The sequence below is a fragment of the Carettochelys insculpta genome, chromosome 2 (genome assembly GCF_033958435.1).
Source record: "Carettochelys insculpta isolate YL-2023 chromosome 2, ASM3395843v1, whole genome shotgun sequence".
Lineage (NCBI taxonomy): Eukaryota > Metazoa > Chordata > Testudines > Carettochelyidae > Carettochelys > Carettochelys insculpta.
Window position 1 is genome coordinate 150,541,583 of NC_134138.1, and position 20,210 is coordinate 150,561,792.

Here is a 20,210-nt window from a genome sequence, read left to right on the forward strand (position 1 = left end):
AGCATCATGAGTACCATCTACCAAATGACTCTCTGGCACTCCATAGCCTGGGGGGAGAGGGTTCTTCCCCCATTGGGGTGCAGCAGATGCCCCTTGTAGTTTGACTTCCTGCTTCAGATATTTTGACGGGGCACTTAACTCTTGTCCAATACATTGAGTCAATTTCCAGCATCACCCATTAAGGGTACAAATACACAGTCATTTCAAAGCTGTTTTTATGCATACAGTCTATTGTGAGGGCTATGAAGTGTGTCTGATTTCAGCATTCCATATTCTCCAATTTTAAGAGTAGTGTATGAAATGAAGCAAATTCAGAAAAATCCTGCTGCAACATTTATTTATCTACATTGTTCATATTTTGTTTCATTGTGCAATGAATAATTTACGTAAAAGATAGAAATAAAAATACAGAATAGCAATGTTGTTGGGATGATGTTCCTAAGAGATTTTGAGCCTTTCAGTTTCTTGGCTTTTGTTCAAGTTTGTATTGTTAATGTTGTGTTGATTTATGAGGGTTATTTGCCTTTTCATAAATTACACACCATCACGTAGAAGCAAGTGTTAAAATCTGTTGTGGATATTTTAACACTCCTTTCCTTATTCTGGACACAAATTCCAACTAGGCCCTCATTCTGCCTTTGATGTGTGTGTGACATCCGTTTTTACTTGGTGTGGGATCTGAGGGTAGCATTTTGCACATCGTGTCAGTATCTACATGAATATTGAAACTGGAGTATTTCAGACATTGGTCAAAACTACAATGAGGAGTTTAATGATCAAAGATGATTTTGAGTTTCAAACCAATCAGGTATTCAGGTTTTTCTTTGCCCAGACAGTTTGATTAAATTAGCCTTTTCAAAATTTAAAAATATCTTGTTCTGTTCCTTTGAAATAGATTATGCAATGTTGTTTGATATAATTTAAATTTTTTTGATTTGTGTTTAAAGACTTGCCATTCCTACTTGAGAGCTTGGTGCATGAAAGTATCAGAAAGGTAGCTGTGTTAGTCTGTATCTTTAAAAACAATAAGAAGTCCTGCGGCACCTTATAGACTAACAGATATTTTTCAGCATAAGCTTTCAACAGCAGCTTCATCTCTGTTTTTAAAAGTGTTGATCCTGTCTTCAACCTTCTAGTTTACGAAGCATTAAAAAGGATCATGCACCGAAGTCCCATATCAGTGCTAATTGCAGTTATCAGTTCTTAAAAATAAAGATGCTGAAGCTGAAATGCAAATCTCATTCCTCCCTGCCATTTACATATGGCAAAATCTTAAAGGTCTTCCTTGGATCTTACAGAAGAAACAGTCAGTTGCACACATTGAAAACTGGTAATGACCGCCTAGGAAGGAGTGCTGCGGAAAGGGATCTGGGAGTCCTAGTGGATCACAGCTAAATATGAGTCAACTGTGTAAAACTTCACAACAGAAGCAAACATCATTCTGGGGTGGTGTAACTCGGTTGACTCATGACCACAGTTACTTCTGCTGGTCTAATTGAGGTCTCTTCCAGTTGTACAAGGCTGCAATTCTAGGGCAAAACATAAACATTTTTTATTCAGGAGTAAAGAATGAATAAAATAGCATAAGGATTTCATGATTTAGCCCATGAATATTTTATGATTCAGTTATGCCATGATTATAATAGAGGGAAAATGATCTTTGAAATGGCTGCTATGTTTAGAAATTTGTTTTTCCCCAAATACCTTTGTCATGTCTCATGAACATACCATAGACTTGTAGGACTAGAAGGGACATGGAGAAGTCATCTAGTTTACTCCTGCATACTCATGACAGGAACAAGTATTATCTAGACCATTTCTGATAGGTGTTTGTCTATTCTGCTCTCATAAATCTCCAGTAATGGAGATTCCACAGCCTCTCCTGTCCATTTATTCCAGTGCTTAACCATTGTGATGGGAAATCTTTCCTAATGTCCAACCTAACCGATGCTTATTGAAATTTAAGTCCATTATTTCTTGCTCTATCCTCAGACGTTAATAAGAACAATTTTTCTTTCTTTTTTTCTTGTAACAATCTTTTATGTACTTGGAAATTGTTATGTCCCCTCTCTTCTCCAGGCTGACCTAGCCCAATTCTTTCAATCTTTCTGCATCTTTAATTGTTTTTGTTACTCTCCTCTGGACGTTCTCTAATTTTTGTGCATCTTTCTTGAAATGTGGCACCCAGAACTGGACACAATACTCCTGTTGAGGTTATCTCAACATAAAGTAGAACAAAAGAATTACTTCTAGGCTGTGTCTACAGGGGCACAAATCTTCAAAAATAGCCATATTTTGAAGATTACTAATGAGGCACTGAATTGAATATTCAGCACATCATTAGCATTAGGACGCTTTCGAAAGCGCGCGACTTGGCGCGGCTACATGGGGGTCCTTTTCGAAAGGACCTGCATCTTTCGAAATCGTTGTATTCCGATCAGTAAGTAGGATAAGGGGATTTTGAAAGGTGTGGGGTCCTTTCGAAAAGGACCCCTGTGTAGCCGTGCCAAGCCATGCGCTTTTGAAAGCAGCGCTTTCGAAGTCCTGTGGTCGGAAGCGTCCTAATGCTAATGAAGCACTGACTGTTCAATTCAGCGCCTCATTAGTAATCTTTGAAATGGCCATAGCATGGCTATTTTGAAGATTTGTGCCCATGTAGACACACACCCCTAGTGTCTTGCTTATAACAGTCCAGGTAATATATCCCAGAATGATGCTTTTCTGTAATAGTATTACACGTTGGCTCATATTTAGCTTGTGATCTACTCTGCCCATCAGTTCCTTTTCTGCAGCACTCCTTCCTAGGTAGTCATTCTCTATCTTGTATGTGTACGACTAATTGTTCCTTCTTAAGAGGAGGGCTTTGCATTTGGCCATACTGAATTTCATCTTATTTGCTCCGTACCATTTATCCTGCTTGGCCAAATCATTTTGAATTAAAATCCGATCTCCCAAAGCGCATGCAAGGCTTCTCAGCTTGATATCTTCTTTAAACTTTGTCAGTGGACTCTCTATCGTATCTTCTAAGTCACTGATAAAGATATTGAACAGAACTGAACCAAGAGTCATGCCTGTGGGACCCTGTTTAATATGCCCTTCCAACTTTACTGTCAACAACTTATTCTGGGAATGGTTTCCAACAAATTACGCACTCACCTAATGGTAGCTCCATCTAGGTTTTATTTCCCTAGATTGTTCATGAGAAGGTCATACAAGAGAGTATGAAAAATCATACTAAAAGCAAGTGATATATTTCCCCATTCCCATTTCTTCATCCACATGGTTAGTTACCCTATCAAAGAAAACTATTCTGTTGGTTTAAATGAATTGTTCTTGGCAAATCCAGGTTGTTACTTCTTACCTTATTATATTCTAGCTGTTTGCAAATTGCTTAATTAATTGTTCCAAAATCTTTCTGGGTACTGAAGTTAAGCTAAGTGGTCTCTAATTCCCAGGTCATCCTTATTTCCCTTTTTATAATTTGGCTTTATATGGCTACATCTACACTTGCATTCCTCTTTTGAAGGCGGAATGCAAATGTGGGAAGTTGAAAATGCAAATGAGACGGATTTACGTATCTTGCACTTCATTTGCATAATCTTTTTTCGGAAAAGATTGTTTCAAAAGAAAAGAAAGCAGTGTAGACAGGGCTCTTTGAAAAATAAACCCCATCTTCAAAAGAATCCTTCTTCTAATGTTTTTGGGAAGCTGTCTGACCTGAACTTTTTATCTTCCTGTGAAAGGGAATGAAGGATTAATAAGCTAAAAAGTTATCCCTGGGTAATGCCTTTCAAGTGTTATATACAGTGCTGAGAAGAGGCGTGAAGCTCATGTTGACAGCCAAAAGAAGATATAATGTCAGTGAAAAGTCACAAGGGACTAGGGCTCTGGAGACAAAGCAAATAACAAACGAGGCTGTGAAAGGCTGCCCAAAACCTAGAGTAGAGTTGAGCACCTTCTTTCTTGCCAACCACTTTCTTCCCCTCCTTCAGCAATTTCATCTCTCTGGAATTGTTTACCCTAGCAAAATGACTATAGACAGAAAATATTACCTAAGACCTTGGTTACACACACATATTGTACCACATTACCTATTGGGTTATATTTCAAGTGGAATGATACTAGGTGGGACACAGTTGTCCAAGTATAAAGGTTTGTTATCCTAATATAGCTATTCCCAAACAGAACATGGGGGATTAAATGTATACCATTAATCTACAACATACTGGGAGGTATTTATACACACCCCAGATTGTACAAGCATAACTCCCTTAGTTTTAAAAAAACACACACACCCTTAACTAACATAGTTATACTGGTACAAAGCCTGCAGTGTCCAAAAGTGACATATTTTGCTGCTTTTATCTATACCAGGGCCATATCTACAAAGGAAAGAAGATGTATTTTTAACATATTAACTAATGTGTTAAAATCCTAACATACACACACCCTTGAGAAGCCTAGTGTAGGGTGGTGTACACTAAGAATATTAAACACTTTACAAATAAAGGAGGAGAGCAAAGTCTCTTCCTTGAACACCTGAAAATCTATATTGGCTGCAAGCAAATGGAGAGATAGGATGCAATGAAACAAAATAACCGAGGAAGGAGTGGTGTTCAGCACACATCTGTTTAGTCCCCATTCCCTCCCTACCTCCACTTGCCAGGCCATCTATAAACAGCAAAACTTTCTACCTATGATTAGGAGTCATTGGAAAACCAATCCATGTTTGACAGGGTGGACTTCAGTTATTCATGGGCATCAGGTAAGTTGCAGAAGCCAATTCCCTGCCCTCTTGGGGACAGTTAAGAGTAATATTCAGACTCTTGGGTAGGCAGTCTGGAGATGGGAGTTGGATCAATTTCTACTTGACCTTTCTGTTAGGCTGTTCCACATGTGTCTATTGTGCAAGGAAACCAACTATGTCAGGGCTTTTGAGGCCACCTGCTTTGATGATGTCTGGAAGAGCTCGGTGATGGAGATTTGCTTTGGCTGTGCAGGTTCAGGGTCCACACTGCACAGCTCATTGTTAGGTAGTATGCTTTTTAAAGAGAGGCTTGGCACATAACAGGAGGTCCCTAAGATAAAATAACATGAGGACCTTTTCTCTGCCTCCTGGTCAGCCAAGGAATGGGCTTTCCTATCCACCTCCCCCAACCCCCAAGCTGGTACTGCACATCCTGGGGTGAGTGCTCACAAACCTCTTACCTCAGCTTCTATTGTTGCTACCTGTCCTCTTCATGGATGCACTAGTCCCACTGCTGCAACTGGGTGGGAAGAGGGAGCTCCTCCACTTGTGAGTGGGGAAATAAAAATTTCAGTGACTTGCTCTGTACCTTTTAAAGCCTTAAATTGAGACCTGAAGCACTATCACAATGTCTCAGGACTTTCCTATGGCTCTATCTGTTAATAGGTGGTGGAACTCTGCAAGGAACAGCACATTAATTACCTGTGAAACAACAAGGAGTACTGTGGAACCTTAAAGACTAAAGCTATGTCTACACTTGGCCAAAATTTCGAAAGGGCCATGCTAATCAGATAATATTGATGAGGTGTTGAAATGAATATTCAGTACCTCATTAGCATGCTGCCAGCTGTGGCACTTCAAAAGTGCCATGTTTCGATCATGCGCAGCTTGTCTACATGGGGCCCTTTTTGAAAGGACCCTGCAAACATCACAATCCCCTTATTCCTATCAGCTGATAGGAATAAGGATATTTCAACGTTTGCAGGGTCCTTTTGAGAAAGGCACCATGTAGTAGGCATCTTTCGATCTTGAGGGATCATGGGTTTGCGCCCCAGTTGGACTGATTTGAGCAGCATCTTCTGTGGCTGTGCAGTCCAATCCGGGAGTGGCAGTCCTTTCCGCACTGTGAGCAGCAGTAGGCAAAAGTCACTCTGGTATCATGGGCACGGATCTTCCTGAGGGCTCTCCTGTCTTCCACTTCCTTCACCAAGGTAGTTTCATACATAACAAGAGCTTCCTTCAATCCCTGTTTCCAGGCATGCCTGTCTGAGGTGAGCAAATGCCAGGTGTTCACACTGATAGAGAGAGCACTGAGGTCATACTTGCATGTGTCCTTGTAGCGCAATTTAGGTTGCCCTTTCGGCCTCTTTCCAGACGCCAGTTCGCTGAAGAGGAGGTCCTTCGGTATTCGGCCATCTGTCACGCGTGAGACATGGCCCAGCCAGTGCATACGCCTCTGTTTGAGAAGGATGAACATGGAGGCGGTGCCTCCCCTCTCAAGCACTGTGCTATTGGGGACCTTGTCCCACCATGAGATACCGAGTATGCGCCTAAGGCAGTGCATGTGGAATGTGTTGAGCCGCTGCTCTTGTTTTGAGCGCAAAGTCCATGTTGCACTGGCATACAGCAGTGTGCTCAAAACACAGGCTGTGTAGACCTGCACTTTGGTGTGTACAGTGAGCTTATTGTTAGCCCATACTCTCTTCGTCAGCCTGGAGAACGTTGTGGCAGCTTTTTCAATGCGCTTGATGATCTCTCTATCAAGTGACAAGTTGACCGAGATCGTCGAGCCTAGATACAGGAACTCATGGACGACTTCCAGTTCATAGTCTAGCACGTTGATAGATGGCTCATTACCCACATTTTGGCCCATCACCTAGGTCTTCTTTAAGCTGATTGTGAGGCCAAATTCCATACATGCATCCGCAAAGCGAGTTATGAGTGACTGCAGTTCCTGCTGAGTGTGAGCAGCAATAGCTGCATTGTCAGCAAAAAGGAACTCCCTTAGATGCTTTGTAAGCACCCTGGTCTTCGCTCTAAGCCTCGACAGTTTGAAGAGGTTGCCGTCTGTTCTCGTGCGGAGAGAGATGCCCTCTGTAGCAGTTCGGAAGACATATTTGAGCAAAACTGCAAAGAAGATGCCAAAGAGCGTTGGAGCCAGCACACACCCCTGCTTCACTCTGAGAATCTCAAAGAGTTCGGATGTGGATCTGTCGTATACGATGGTCCCCTTCATGCCTTCATGGAAGTCCCTAATAGTGCTGAGCAGAGTTGGGGGACTGCCAATCTTAGCCAGAATCACAAACAGACCTTTTCTGCTGACGAGGTCAAATGCGTTGGTCAGGTCGATGAAGGCAACTTACAGAGGTTTGTTCTGCTCCCTGCACTTCTCTTGTAGTTGCCTAACAGAGAAAACCATGTCTATGGTGGACCGTTCAGCTCTGAGCCCACACTGGCTACGTCTACACGTGAAGCCTACATCGAAATAGCTTATTTCGATGTAGCAACATCGAAATAGGCTATTTCGATGAATAACGTCTACACGTCCTCCAGGGCCGGCAATGTCGATGTTCAACTTCGACGTTGCGCGGCACCACATCGAAATAGGCGCTGCGAGGGAACGTCTACACGCCAAAGTAGCACACATCGAAATAAGGGTGCCAGGCACAGCTGCAGACAGGGTCACAGGGCGGACTCAACAGCAAGTCACTCCCTTAAAGGGCCCCTCCCAGACACAGTTGCACTAAACAACACAAGATACACAGAGCCTACAACTGGTTGCAGACCCTGTGCCTGCAGCATGGATCCCCAGCTGCCGCAGCAGCAGCCAGAAGCCCTGGGCTAAGGGCTGCTGCCCACGGTGACCATAGAGCCCCGCAGGGGCTGGAGAGAGATCATCTCTCAACCCCCCAGCTGATGGCCGCCATGGAGGACCCGGCAATTTCGACGTTGCGGGATGCGGATCGTCTACACAGTCCCTACTTCGACGTTGAACGTCGAAGTAGGGCGCTATTCCGATCCCCTCATGAAGTTAGCGACTTCGACGTCTCGCCGCCTAACGTCGAAGTTAACTTCGAAATAGTGCCCGACGCGTGTAGCCGCGACGGGCGCTATTTCGAAGTTAGTGCTGCTACTTCGAAGTAGTGTGCACGTGTAGACACAGCTACTGAGACTCAGGGTAGACTCTCTCCGCAAGAACATTGAGCCTCTTCAGAACAACACATGCAAATAGCTTCCCCATGGTACTGAGAAGGGAGATGCCACGATAGTTGTTACAATCGCTTTTGTCACCCTTGTTCTTGTAGACAGTAATGATGTTAGCATCCCTCATAGCTTGCGGTACACTGCCTTCTCTCTAGCATTGGCAAAGTATTCCATGCAGCTCTGAAACTAGGGTACCGTTGGTGCATTTGAGGATTTCTGAGGGAATACCGTCTTTCCCTCAGAAAGCCTAGTTGGCTCAGTCATACCACCAAATGTGGGAACTGAGAGAATGCTGAAAATCCAGCTTCAGATACCAGTGGGCATGGTCAACATCTTCAGCGTCTATGCACCTACTTTAACTTCTGCCCAGGAAGTTAAGGACAAGTTCTATGGTGAACTTTGCATTGCCATCAGTGAGGTACCTTCCCATGAGCTGCTCTTCATCCTTGGCGACTTCAGCGCCAGAGTTGGCAGCAACCACCACAGCTGGCTATCCTGTCTGGGACAGTTTGGAACAGGGCAGATGAATGAAAATGGACAGCACCTCCTTGAACTCTGCTCCCAACATGACCTCTGCGTAACCAATACCTTCTTCAACGTCAAATCCCAGCACAAAGTTTCGTGGCGACGCCCAAGATCAAAACATTGGCACCAGCTTGACCTCCTCCCCACCAAACGCAGCCGTTTAGGTAATGTCATGGTGACACGTAGCTACCACAGCGCAGACTGTGGCACTGACCATTTGCTCGTGTGTAGTAAGGTGCACATCCAGCCGCAAAGATTTTTTCACTCCAAAATGGAAGGGAGGCTGCGCATTGACACTGGCAAGACTCATGACCCTTCAAAAGTATGAGAGTTTGTCCAAGCACTTGAAGAGGCCTTGCCCTGCCTGGACGACACTGATATCAGCAAGAGATGGGAACAGCTACGGGACACTATCTATAATACTGCGATATCTACCTTTGGGAAGAAGACAATCAAGTCTGCTGATTGGTTTGAAGCCCACTCTGAAGTGCTGATGCCCCTGATTGAGAAGAAGAGACAGGCACTGGCTGCGTACAGGTCCTCTCCCAGTGAGGTGAACCTGCAGGCGCGCCGGTCTGCTCGGAGTCAAGTGCAGCAGGTTGCTCGGCGGTGTGCCAACTATTACTGGCTCCAACTCTGCTCCAAGATTCAGCAGGCCGCGGACACTGGTAACATGCGAGGAATGTACAATGGGATCAAGCAGGCCATCGGTCCATCACAAAGAAAGACTGCTCCACTTAAGTCAGCCGCAGGCGAGGTCTTGAATGACAGAACCAAGCAGATGGAATGCTGGGTGGAACGCTACTCACAGTTGTACACCAGAGAGACCATAGTTACAGAGAGAGCCCTGAATGCCATCGAGCCTCTGCCCACCATGACTGAACTCGATGCTGAGGCCACCTTGGAGGAACTCAGCGACGCGCTAAAAGCACTCTCTTCTGGAAAAGCCCCACGTAGATGAGCCACATTTGATCAAAACGTGGTGGCTGGCAGCATGCTAATGAGGTGCTGAATATTCATTTCAGCACCTCATTAGTATTCTCCAATTTGGCCATTATTATGGCCCTTTCAAAATTTTGGCCAAGTGTAGACACAGCCTAACAGTTTTATTTGGGAATAAGCTTTTGTGGGCAAAAGCCCACTTCATCACTTGCACCTGACAAAGTGAGTTTTTTCCCACAGAGGCTTATGCCTAAATAAATTGGTTAGTTTTTAAGGTGACACATGACTCCTCGTTTTTGGAGATACAGACTAAATGGCTACCCTCTGATATTAATTACTGCTGGCTTCTGGGGTCAGTGAGGCTCAGAAAAGTCAACCCTGAATATGAGAAAGGTGGGAGTGCCTCCCTGACAGGAGGACTTAGGACAGTTAGATCTGGTCCGTTGGTACCTAAGGGGTGATTTTTAACTCTACACGAAGTATAGCTGGGTGGAAATTCCACCAGCATACAAACCTCAGTATTACCACCTTATGGAGAAAAAGTTTGAATATGAACTATTTAGTGTAGCATATCTGCAAATAAGGCAGAGTGATGCTTAAGAAATATCTCACTAATGACCTTTTTAGTTATTAGTAAATGTCAGTATGTTGTGGGTGAGTTAATATCTTTTATTGAACCAAGTTCGGAAGATTAGAGAGACAGAGGTACATTTAAACTGCCCTTACCTTTCGAAGGGGGCATGCCAAAATTGCCAATTGAAAATGCAAATGAGGTGCTGATTTGTGTATTCTGCATCTCATTTGCATAATAGCAGCCACTCACCATTCCAGAAGTGTTCTTCTCATAAATCAAAACAGATGTATAGACAGGGTTCCTTTGAAAGGAAGCCCCACTTTCAAAAGCACCGTTCTTCCTGAAAAAAAAAGGAAGATAGGTGCTTTCAAAAGGGAGATTTCCTTTCAAAGGAACTCCATCTACATGTCTGTTTTGGCTTTCAAAAACAGCACTTCCGGAAAGGCAAGTGGCTGCCATTATGCAAATGAGGCAATGAATAGGCAAATTATTGCATCATGTGCATTTTCAATTGGCTGGGTTTTTTTGTTTGTTTTGTTTTTGCATGCCCCTTTCAAAAGGGAGGGGCAATGTAGATGCGGACATTGTGCATGAGCTACATGGAGCTCATCCTCAGCAACAGAAGTTGGTCCAATAAAAGATATTACCTCATCCTCCTTTTTTTCTGCAGTCTTGGGAACCATACAACTGCATGCATGCAGAATATTGTGTTGATATTTATTCAACCTTACTTTGAACCAGTGAAAACATTCTGAAAGATAAGAGAGTAAGGAAATATTAACATGGAGTAAGGAAGAAAAAACAGTGGGGATGTTGTGAAGGCCAAGACTATAGTAGGGGCAAAAAGACCTAGGTAAGTTTATGAAAGATAAGTCCCTCAATGGCTGTTAGTGTCCCATCCAGAGTGAGAGATGATCACTTATACCTATGTAGAGTGGCACGTGAATGTCAAAGGTGATTGTGATGCTTTGGTATTTTTGTACTCACTTTGCACATATGTTAATAACTATACAAAAGGCCTGACAGTGGAGAATTACATACTTTATGGCCGCATCTTCACTAGCCCCTTCCTTTCAGAAGGGCATGATAATGAGCAAGGTGGGAAGATACTAATGAGGTGCTACCATGAATATGCGGTGCCTCATTAGCATAATGGCGGTCGTGCACGATATTAAAGCGCTGCTTTTGAAACGCGCACTGCCTGAGTAAACGGGGGCCTTTCAAAAGGACTCCCCGGACTTCATTATGCTAATGACAAGCTGCATATTCATTAGCATCTGCCCAACTCACTCATTACTATGCCCCTTCCGAAAGGAAGGGGCTAATGTAGACATAGCCTATATATAAAAAATGTATGTTCAGATAAAAATCATGGTAAGAAGAGGCCATGCAGAAATGGATTAAATAGCTCCACGGATGCCTAGTCTCTTAAACAAATACCATATTTCATTCCCAATGAGCTTTGTGAAGAAAGCAGTTATTTTTAGATGACAGAAAAATAGTTCTATTCAAGTTTCAGCTTTTTTATTTTTCTGGCTCTGAAGTTGACAATGGGTTAGTTATCTGTTTACTAGATGTGGAATATTTCAATCAGGTCATTTGTTATTGAAACAGTTTCCCAAACAACTGACATTAATCAGAAGGTACTAAAAATATGCACTTTTATGTATGGAATGTGTAGAGGAAATTAAACTTATAAATAAGACTAAAATTACACCCTGTAGTTACTGATTCAGATTTACTGCATGCCATGCCACTTTTTAATCTCAGAATACTGAAAAAAGACTTAGCATGAACCATTATTCCATTATTCTACAAACAGAAGGGTTTTTTCCTATTTAGGTTTGTAAATGAGTGGGCTTTTAGTCTGTCTGTTTATAATGCTTACAACTGTTTATTTTTATATTTCAATAACTCTAATTATATGGTTTGCTTTTGATATTTTATCTTTAGTATGAGAGTAGCAGCCTTTCTTTTGACGTACCCTTTCTGGCAATGTCCAAACATTTTCTTTCTATTGCAATTTTTCTTTTTGTAATTTGTGAATCTCACCACAAGGTATCTCTTTCTGAGAAATGGTTTGTACCTCTAGCCTTGTTACCCGTGGTTAGCATTTGTAATGCTTTTATGTTTTGTTAAATTACAAATACAGTTCTAGCTATCTCTCTACATATATTAGTATGTAGACCATACATATTTTAATAAATTATATTCCATTCTTACAAAACTGTCATGAACACTTACCAGCTGAGGTAGAAAGTCTACTTCTGTTCCCTGTTCTAAAAGGACAATGCCCATAAAAGTGTTTCTTTTGTGTTAACAGAATTTTGCAAGACTGTTACTCTTTGTGAGAGCTGTCAAAGGAACATCATTGGTAGTTTTGTAGGTACAGCATAGCCTGGCCACATTCAAGCTTCCCTAGAGAGCCAAAGGCAAATTAGTTTTGTTCTATCCGAGTAGCTGCCAGTGGAGGGCAGTCTAATCTGTAGTACAGATCTGTTCCCTATTCTTTACTTTATTACTTTTTAATTTAAAAAATAAGTAAATCACAAACACACCGATCAGTTGTCAGCCTTACCTGTGAGAAACTCAAGCTAAACTCAGTTTATCTTTACATGGAAATCGAAAGGTAACTTTTTAGTGGGACAGTGTTATTCATCCTCACTAACCCTACAGATGCTGTGCAGACTTTCTTTGACACATGGTTTGATTAAGAAAAACAGTGCCACAAAAAGTAGTTTCAGAACAAGAAATGCTTCTGTTATCACCAAAAGTACCAATTATTGATCATTTGATTTTTGTAGGTGTTCTCTGGAATCTGTCATCTTGTGATGCACTGAAAATGCCAATCATCCAGGATGCCCTTGCAGTGTTGACCAATGCAGTGATCATCCCTCACTCTGGATGGGACAACTCACCCCTCCAGGATGATCACAAAATACAGCTCCATTCATCACAGGTGCTGCGCAATGCCACTGGGTGCCTAAGGTGAGTCAGTTTCATCATGTCATTTTATCTAGAATTTTCCTTCCCACAAGGCGAGATAAATTAAGCTCTGTTTGCATTTCATTGGGGAAGGAGAGTTTTCACGTGGTAGCCCTTAAATCTTGAAATAAGTCCACCAATTAGTTTCATCCCATTCAAGATCAATCTGAAAAAGGTTTCTAAATAGTTTTGACCAATTCCCTGCATGGGAGCATGCTGCAGATGTTTTTCTACTAATTGTAGATTGTCTCATTCCCCAGTTACTTAAATGGTGTCAACTTCTTCTCATTATCACTCTGACTTAATTAGCATGTGAAGTAACAGACGCTTACAAAAAGGAATGTTTGAGTCCCTTCTGGATTCCTAATGCCAAATTTAACGTGACCGTATAAAGCAGCTGGGATTTTTTTTTTTAAATGCAAGAAACAGTGATGAAAAAAGCTATATAGAAATAAAACCAGCCTATTTAATATTATGTATCTAACATATACAAACTGTTCCCCAGCAGGTACATGCAACCCTTGAATATCTGTTGTTAATTTATAACATGCATATAGAGAAAACAACAGCAGGCTCAGGGACTGCTTCTTGTCTGAAAAATTTATATGAAAAGCTTGAGTCAGAAACCCTTCCGAGTTTTTAGTCTTGTTTCTTGCACTAACTTGTTAAAATCCTTTGGGCAGGTTCCACAACTGCTGTGTATCAGTTTCTCCCTCATTATACCTGAAAGCATATTTACCTACATCAGTGGGTTGATATAAAGATTAGTTAGTTAATGTTTGTGAATCGCTTTGCAGTAATAATGTCCTATATAAATATAATGTAGTATTAGTATCATTTTAATTGTGATAGCTCCAAGTATTGGTATATGATTAGTGTTGCAATTAGGTGGAGGAAGGTGGTTTGCTGTTTGCTCCATTGTATATCTATCATAAGCACTGATACTGATTGGTTGGTTGGTTGGTTTCTGATGGGTTATCTCATTCCTGGAAGTAGCATCACAAGTTCTGCAGAAAAATAATAGTGTTTGCTTGACTAGTGTTATAGTGCTATTACAACAGCTGGTAATACTTCATAAGTGTCTGTCAGTATTGAACTTAAAATAGCAGCATGTAATGATAATGTGATATATTTTCAAATGCTGTATGGCTCTTACGTATTTGCATGTTAGCCTCTTCCGATTTTGAATGGCGTTTGTCGCTCTCTCTTGGAGTTGTGATGTGTGTTCCCATACACACCAGGGTAGAATCTCATGGAAATGTGTGAGTCCGACTCATGTGCAAGAGATACTTATTGCTATGTTATCCCTGCTGTGTTATCCAAAAACAATTGGCCTGATTGTGGGTACCAGCTGTAGATAGGCATCCTTCAGTCTGCGTAGACTATGGATCGCGCCCTTTGTAACTCCATTTAAGATCGTCATTTGCAGTGTTGACTGTGACTGTGGAGGCCCACACAAGAGTGACAGTCCTTGCTACATCTGCTGCATATGTAGTGGGTGTTGGGCAGGTCCTTACTGTCCTTTCTACTGGCTCGCTTCTCCTGTGCCAGCTGTCTGATCTTCATCTCACCCTTCTGAAGGCCTTTGTGTGGTTCCTGCTTCCAGCTGCTACGGTTGTCTGCCAGCTCCTCCCAACTATCTGGGTCAATGTCTACCTCTTTGAGATCCCTCTTACAGACGTCTTTGTAGCGCAACTGGGGGCGTCCGAGAGGTCTTTTGCCAGAGGCTAGCTCGCCGTACAGGATGTCTTTTGGGATCCTTCCATCATTCATCCTGTGGACATGGCCAAGCCAGTGCAGCCGCCGCTGCCTGAGGAGGGTATGCATGGTTGGAATTCCAGCTTACTCGAGAACGGTGTTGTTGGGCACTCTGTCCTTCCATGATATCCCAAGAATGCGCCTGAGGCAGCGCAAGTGGAAGACATTCAGCCTCTTTTCCTGGCAGGCGTACAAGGTCCAAGACTCACTGCCCTAGAGGAGTGTGCTGAGAATGCAGGCTCTGTAGACTTGCATTTTGGTGTGAGTGTACAGCTTGTTGTTCCACACTCTCTTGCTAAATCTGAACAGAGTTGTGGCTGCTTTTCCAATGCTCCTGTTTAGCTCAGACTCCAGTGACAGGGTGTTGGTGATGGTGGACCCGAGGTAAGTAAACTCGTGGACGACCTCTAGCGTGTAATTGTCAATGCTGTTTGATGGAGGTTCAGCAACGTCTTGACCAAGTACGTTTGTCTTCTCTAGGCTGATGGTAAGCCTGAAGTCCTTGAATGCTTTGGAGAACTGATCCAGCAGTTTTTGAAGCTGGCTTTCTGTGTGTGTCACTATAGCAGCATCATCTGTGAACAGCATGTCTCTAATGAGCACTTCCCACACCTTAGACTTAGCCTTCAGCCTTGCAAGATTGAACAGTTTCCTTTCAGATCTTGTGTGCAAAGAGATGCCCTCTGTTGAGGATCCAAAGGCATGCTTCAGGAGGAGTGGGAAGAAGATCCCGAACAATGTCAGAGCAAGGACGCATCCTTGTTTGATGCCACTCAAGATCTGATGATGTGCCGTCATATTGGATGGTTCCTCTCATATCTTTGTGGAAAGACTGGATCATCTTGAGTAGCCGTGGTGGACAGCCTATCTTGTGGAGCAATTTAAACAGTCCATCCCTACTGACCGAGTCGAAAGCCTTGGTCAGGTTGATGAAGGCAACATAGAGTGGCTTCCTCTGCTCTCTGCATTTCTCCTGCAGCTGCCTCAGGGAGAAGATCATGTCAATGGTAGATCTCTCGGCGCAGAATTTGCACTGGGATTCAGGATACACCCTCTCAGAGAGCTTCTGGAGTCTTCCGAGGATGACACGAGTGAACAATTTACCAGTGATACTTAGGAGGGAGATTCCACGGTAATTGTTGCAGTCACTTCTGTCTCCTTTGTTCTTATACAAGGTTACAATGTTGGCCTCCCGCATATCCTGTGGAACCTTGCCCTCTCTCCAGCACAGGCACAGCAGCTCATGTAGGGGTTCCAGGAGTGTGTCCAAGGCACACTTGATTACCTCTGGTGGTATACCATCCTGGGCTGGAGCCTTTCCTACTGCAGTGCTGTCAATAGCTTTCTTCAGTTCGACCACAGTTGGTTCCTGGTCCAGCTCGTCCATGACTGACAGGAGCTTGACGACATTGAGGGCTGTATCAACTACAGTGTTCTCGCATGAGTACAGCTTGAAGTAGTGCTCGACCCATCGCTCCATCTGTTTGGCTTTGTCAGTGATGACTTCACCATATTTGGATTTCAGAGGTGCCGTCTTGTTCTGGATGGCTCCCATTGCCTTCTTTATGCCCTCGTACATTCCCCTGATATTACCAGAGTCCGCACAGGCCTGGATACTGCTGCATAGCTTAAGCCAGTAGTTGTTGGCACAGCGCCTGGCTGTCTACTGTACTGTTTTTCTGGCTACTCTGAGTGCTTGCTGGGTACTCTGACTCAGTGAGCGTTTGTACTCCAGGAGTGCAGCACGCCTCTTTTTGATGACTGAAATCATCTCATTGGAGTTAGCTTTGAACCAGTCGTTTATGTTTCCAGCTCTTCTTCCAAACCCTGACAAGGCCATATTGTAGATGTGTCCCTCAGATGCTGCCATCTGGATGTCGCATCAGGACCCCCAGGGCTGCTACACAGATTCTCCTCAAGGGTCTCTCTGAACATTTCAGCTTTTTCTGAGTTTGCCGTCTTTCTGGCATCAGTGCAGGGCCTTCCAGTTGGTTGAGAATGGTGCAGCTTCTTGGGTCTCAGCTTGAGCTTGGAGCAGACTAGCAAATGATCTGTATCGCAGTCGGCACTATGATGGCTGCATGTCAGGAGAACATTTTTGAGGTTGTCGCATGTGGTGATGATCATGTCTAATTGGTGCCTGTGTTTCGAGCGTGGGTGTCTCCATGACACTCTGTGCTGTGGCTTGGTTTGGAAAAATGTGTTTGTGATGCACAGATTGTGGTACATGCAAAGTCAGAGGAGACGCTGTCTGTTTTCATTCATTTTTCCCACACCAAAGTGACCTAGGCAAAAGGGCCATGAGTCACGATCGGCTCCAACCAGCTGTGATGTATCTGTATCCTGATCTAGCTTCATCCTGGATGATAGCTCTGCACTTTGTTCCCTCTGTAAATTCACCTTTTCCTGCTTCTCTTTTTATCCATTAGTGGGATGTGTATGTGCACATAAACTGGGTTTAAATGGAGTTGATTGTCACTATGCAATACGTCCTCCTCAGAAGAACCCTGCAGGTATTGACTTAACAGGCACAGGACATTCAGGGAGGATTAAAGTGGTTTATGCTTCAGTCCTGCAAGAACTTTCCATTTTACCTGCCACAAATCACTGTCAAAAACTTGTCATCTGAGGAATATTAAGCATAAAGCAATGTGAACAGAAGAAATGTCCCATTAACCACAAAATGTATCTTGGAATGATGTCCTCTACACTGTTTTTCTGTCCTGGATGATAGGGTATATTGGACATTTACAAACATATGTATATTTTAAAAATTAAATCATCAGCACCATGTAAGTTTATTTCTGAAAGGGCTGTTCATTTCCTGCTTTCCATTAATCACTCTGTCTCTTTGTGTTGTGAGATTGTAGAATGAAAGAAACAGCATAATGTCTTTGAAAAAAAGACCACAATGCTTTGGGCCTTGAAGGACCTTACGTCATATTGCTTCCAATGCATGGTTTAAACAGTTTGTTATACTATATTTTAAGTGCTCCTACTCAACTTTAAAGCCCCACATTACTTCTTCCTATTTAGGATTAGATGCATGCACTCTCTGGTTCCCATATGTGAAGAAATAGGGGTCTCTCAAAAAAAGAGAAAAAAAGAAAAGAAAATATTTAAATCAAGGTGATATGATACTTTAATTACCAGATTGCGCCTGTTTATACATAACCAGTGCTTTTTTTTGTGCCAGAACTTGGCAGCCCCAGCCATAAGATTAGTAGGGGTGGGCAGAAAGGAGCAGGGAACTGGCTGACTACCAGCTTGTTTGTTTGTTTGTTTGTTTGTTTGTTTGTTTGTTTGTACAAAAAAGCATTGTGCATGGCCATATAGTCTCAAAGGCATACCCTTATGGAAAGCAAATTATATCTGAGAAGTTCATGTTCTTATTAGACACAAAACTTCCTCTTCTGCCCTCTCATCTTCGGTTTTGCTTTCTTCCGTTTACCAGGATTCCTTTGCATTGCTTGTGAGGGAGTAATGCTGGGAGCTATTACCTGTAGATATCAAGCGAATAGGATTTTCACTGATATATTTTAGAAGGATGTTTTCTGCACCTGTTTTTTTCTTTAAATTGTGGTTTTGAATTTTTCCAAATGCATAACACTGGTGTATGCTTGAGCACTAGCAGTTTGAGATGCGAACAGTGAAATGGTTTTTATGCAATAGCTTCAATGTTTACTAGATTATATGTATTTGGGATGTTTAAATAAAGAGATACAGGGGAAGATATAGTGCAGTTATTGCCTAGACCTTAGAGTGAGAGTAACCCTGCAATGACTTGTCATAGTCATTGCTAGAACTTTGCTTTATATTTTACAGTACTATGAGCTTAGTCTAACAGCTCTCCCTCACAGACGTAGTCCAGGTGAAGCTAATGTGTGTATTCATGTGACCAAGAGATAGAGAATCAAGCCCTGATTTAGTGGTGTTGAGTTTTATGCCTCGCTGAATGGAGAGTTGTTTATAAAGCATACTGTTGTATACTTTTGTGACATGAAAAAAAGCCAGTAATTCTGTTGACCACACAAGTGCTGTTCATTTCATATGACTTTGGTACTTTGAAATTATTAAGACAATTAAAAGCTGGAAGTTCAAATTAGCATCCATTGTTCCTCATCCGGTATACATGTTCATCTTTCAAACTTTTAAGATGTTGCATATGACATGTAACAGCAACGAAGGGTCCTGTGGCACCTTATAGACTAACAGAAGAGTTTTGAGCAGATTTCCGAGACCAGCATCTGATGAAGTGAGTCTGTGCTCACGAAAGCTCATGCTCAAAAGTTTTCTGTTAGTCTATAAGGTGCCACAGGACCCTTCGTTGCTGTTACAGATCCAGACTAACATGGCTACCCCTCCAGCATATGACATGGTAACTCCCAATTAACCTGTCTCCTCAATAGGGTGCTAGGAATTTTGCACATTCAGCTCTGTGACACGTTGCCAGTTTCAGGTCTTGTGTGTTTCAGCTAAAGCTGATGATTTCTGTTCTCATGTTTTTAAAAACCTGGATCTTTACTTCATCATTTCTGGCTCATTTGAATTCATCCTAGTGAAGGTGAACATCAAAATGACATCACTGACTTTTGTTAACTTCCAGTTAGAGGGGTTAGTAGTTCAGGTATTCATCATATACAGGCCCCTACATATTCTGTGATGTCATATTTGTCCCAGAAATGTGTTTCATAATCTGAGCTTCAATTTAAAAAAATCTCTAGCTTGAACAATAGCAAGGACAGATATGTTTTAAAAAAGTGAGCTGAAAATAAACGGATACAGAGGTTTCTAGCTGGATATACATTTGGCTTAAAGAAATACTCTCAATGAGTTATTAACTGTACACTATAATGGTAAAAGTTTCAGTGTCCGTATTGTCAATAGTTTGGAGGTAATTGCAGTTGAAATATTCAGTTAATGTGAATATCCCAACACAATAATTTTCCTCCAATGTAAGATGGTCTGATTTCTTTTCACTTCAAGAACTTACATGATGCACTAGAGAATTTCAGTAGCTTGATGAGGAAAAATGTGAGGAGAGTGTGTAATTAATGAAACAATTTGTAATATTCATCTTCATATTTATAGCCCAAAGAAATTCCTGTTGTTAATGTAAAAGGGGCATAGACATTGTAGTCTGCCACACTCGAGTGCTACAGAAATCGGGGTTGTCACAAGTCTTTTTTGCCGCAGATTACATGGGTCCTCAATCATACATGATCCATACAAAAAGATGACTGTTGAGCCTTGGATCATGGTTTACAAATAGCTGTTCAGCTAAAAAAAGTGTCTCCATGTTTGCTGACAAGCACAAGGTCTGCTAACTTGTGTGACTATACAAAATGGAAACAGATAGCTACTTGGAATGAAAATAGCCTTTGCTATTGGCCATCTGCAGCTGTCCCATTTGAAAGGAGTCAGTTTCTCATCAGTGTAATGACCATATGTTGCAGTCACTCTCATGGGTATGAT

General features: G+C 42.3%; 1 protein-coding gene across 1 annotated transcript in view; it reads left to right on the plus strand.

Moving 5' to 3' along the window:
* CTNND2 (catenin delta 2) overlaps window positions 1-20,210 on the plus strand; it is a 747,444-nt gene that overhangs the window by 498,332 nt on the left and 228,902 nt on the right. The window contains exon 10 of the mRNA XM_074985959.1: window positions 12,797-12,980. Coding sequence (XP_074842060.1) covers window positions 12,797-12,980 — 184 coding nt within the window. The remainder of the gene's footprint in view (window positions 1-12,796; window positions 12,981-20,210) is intronic.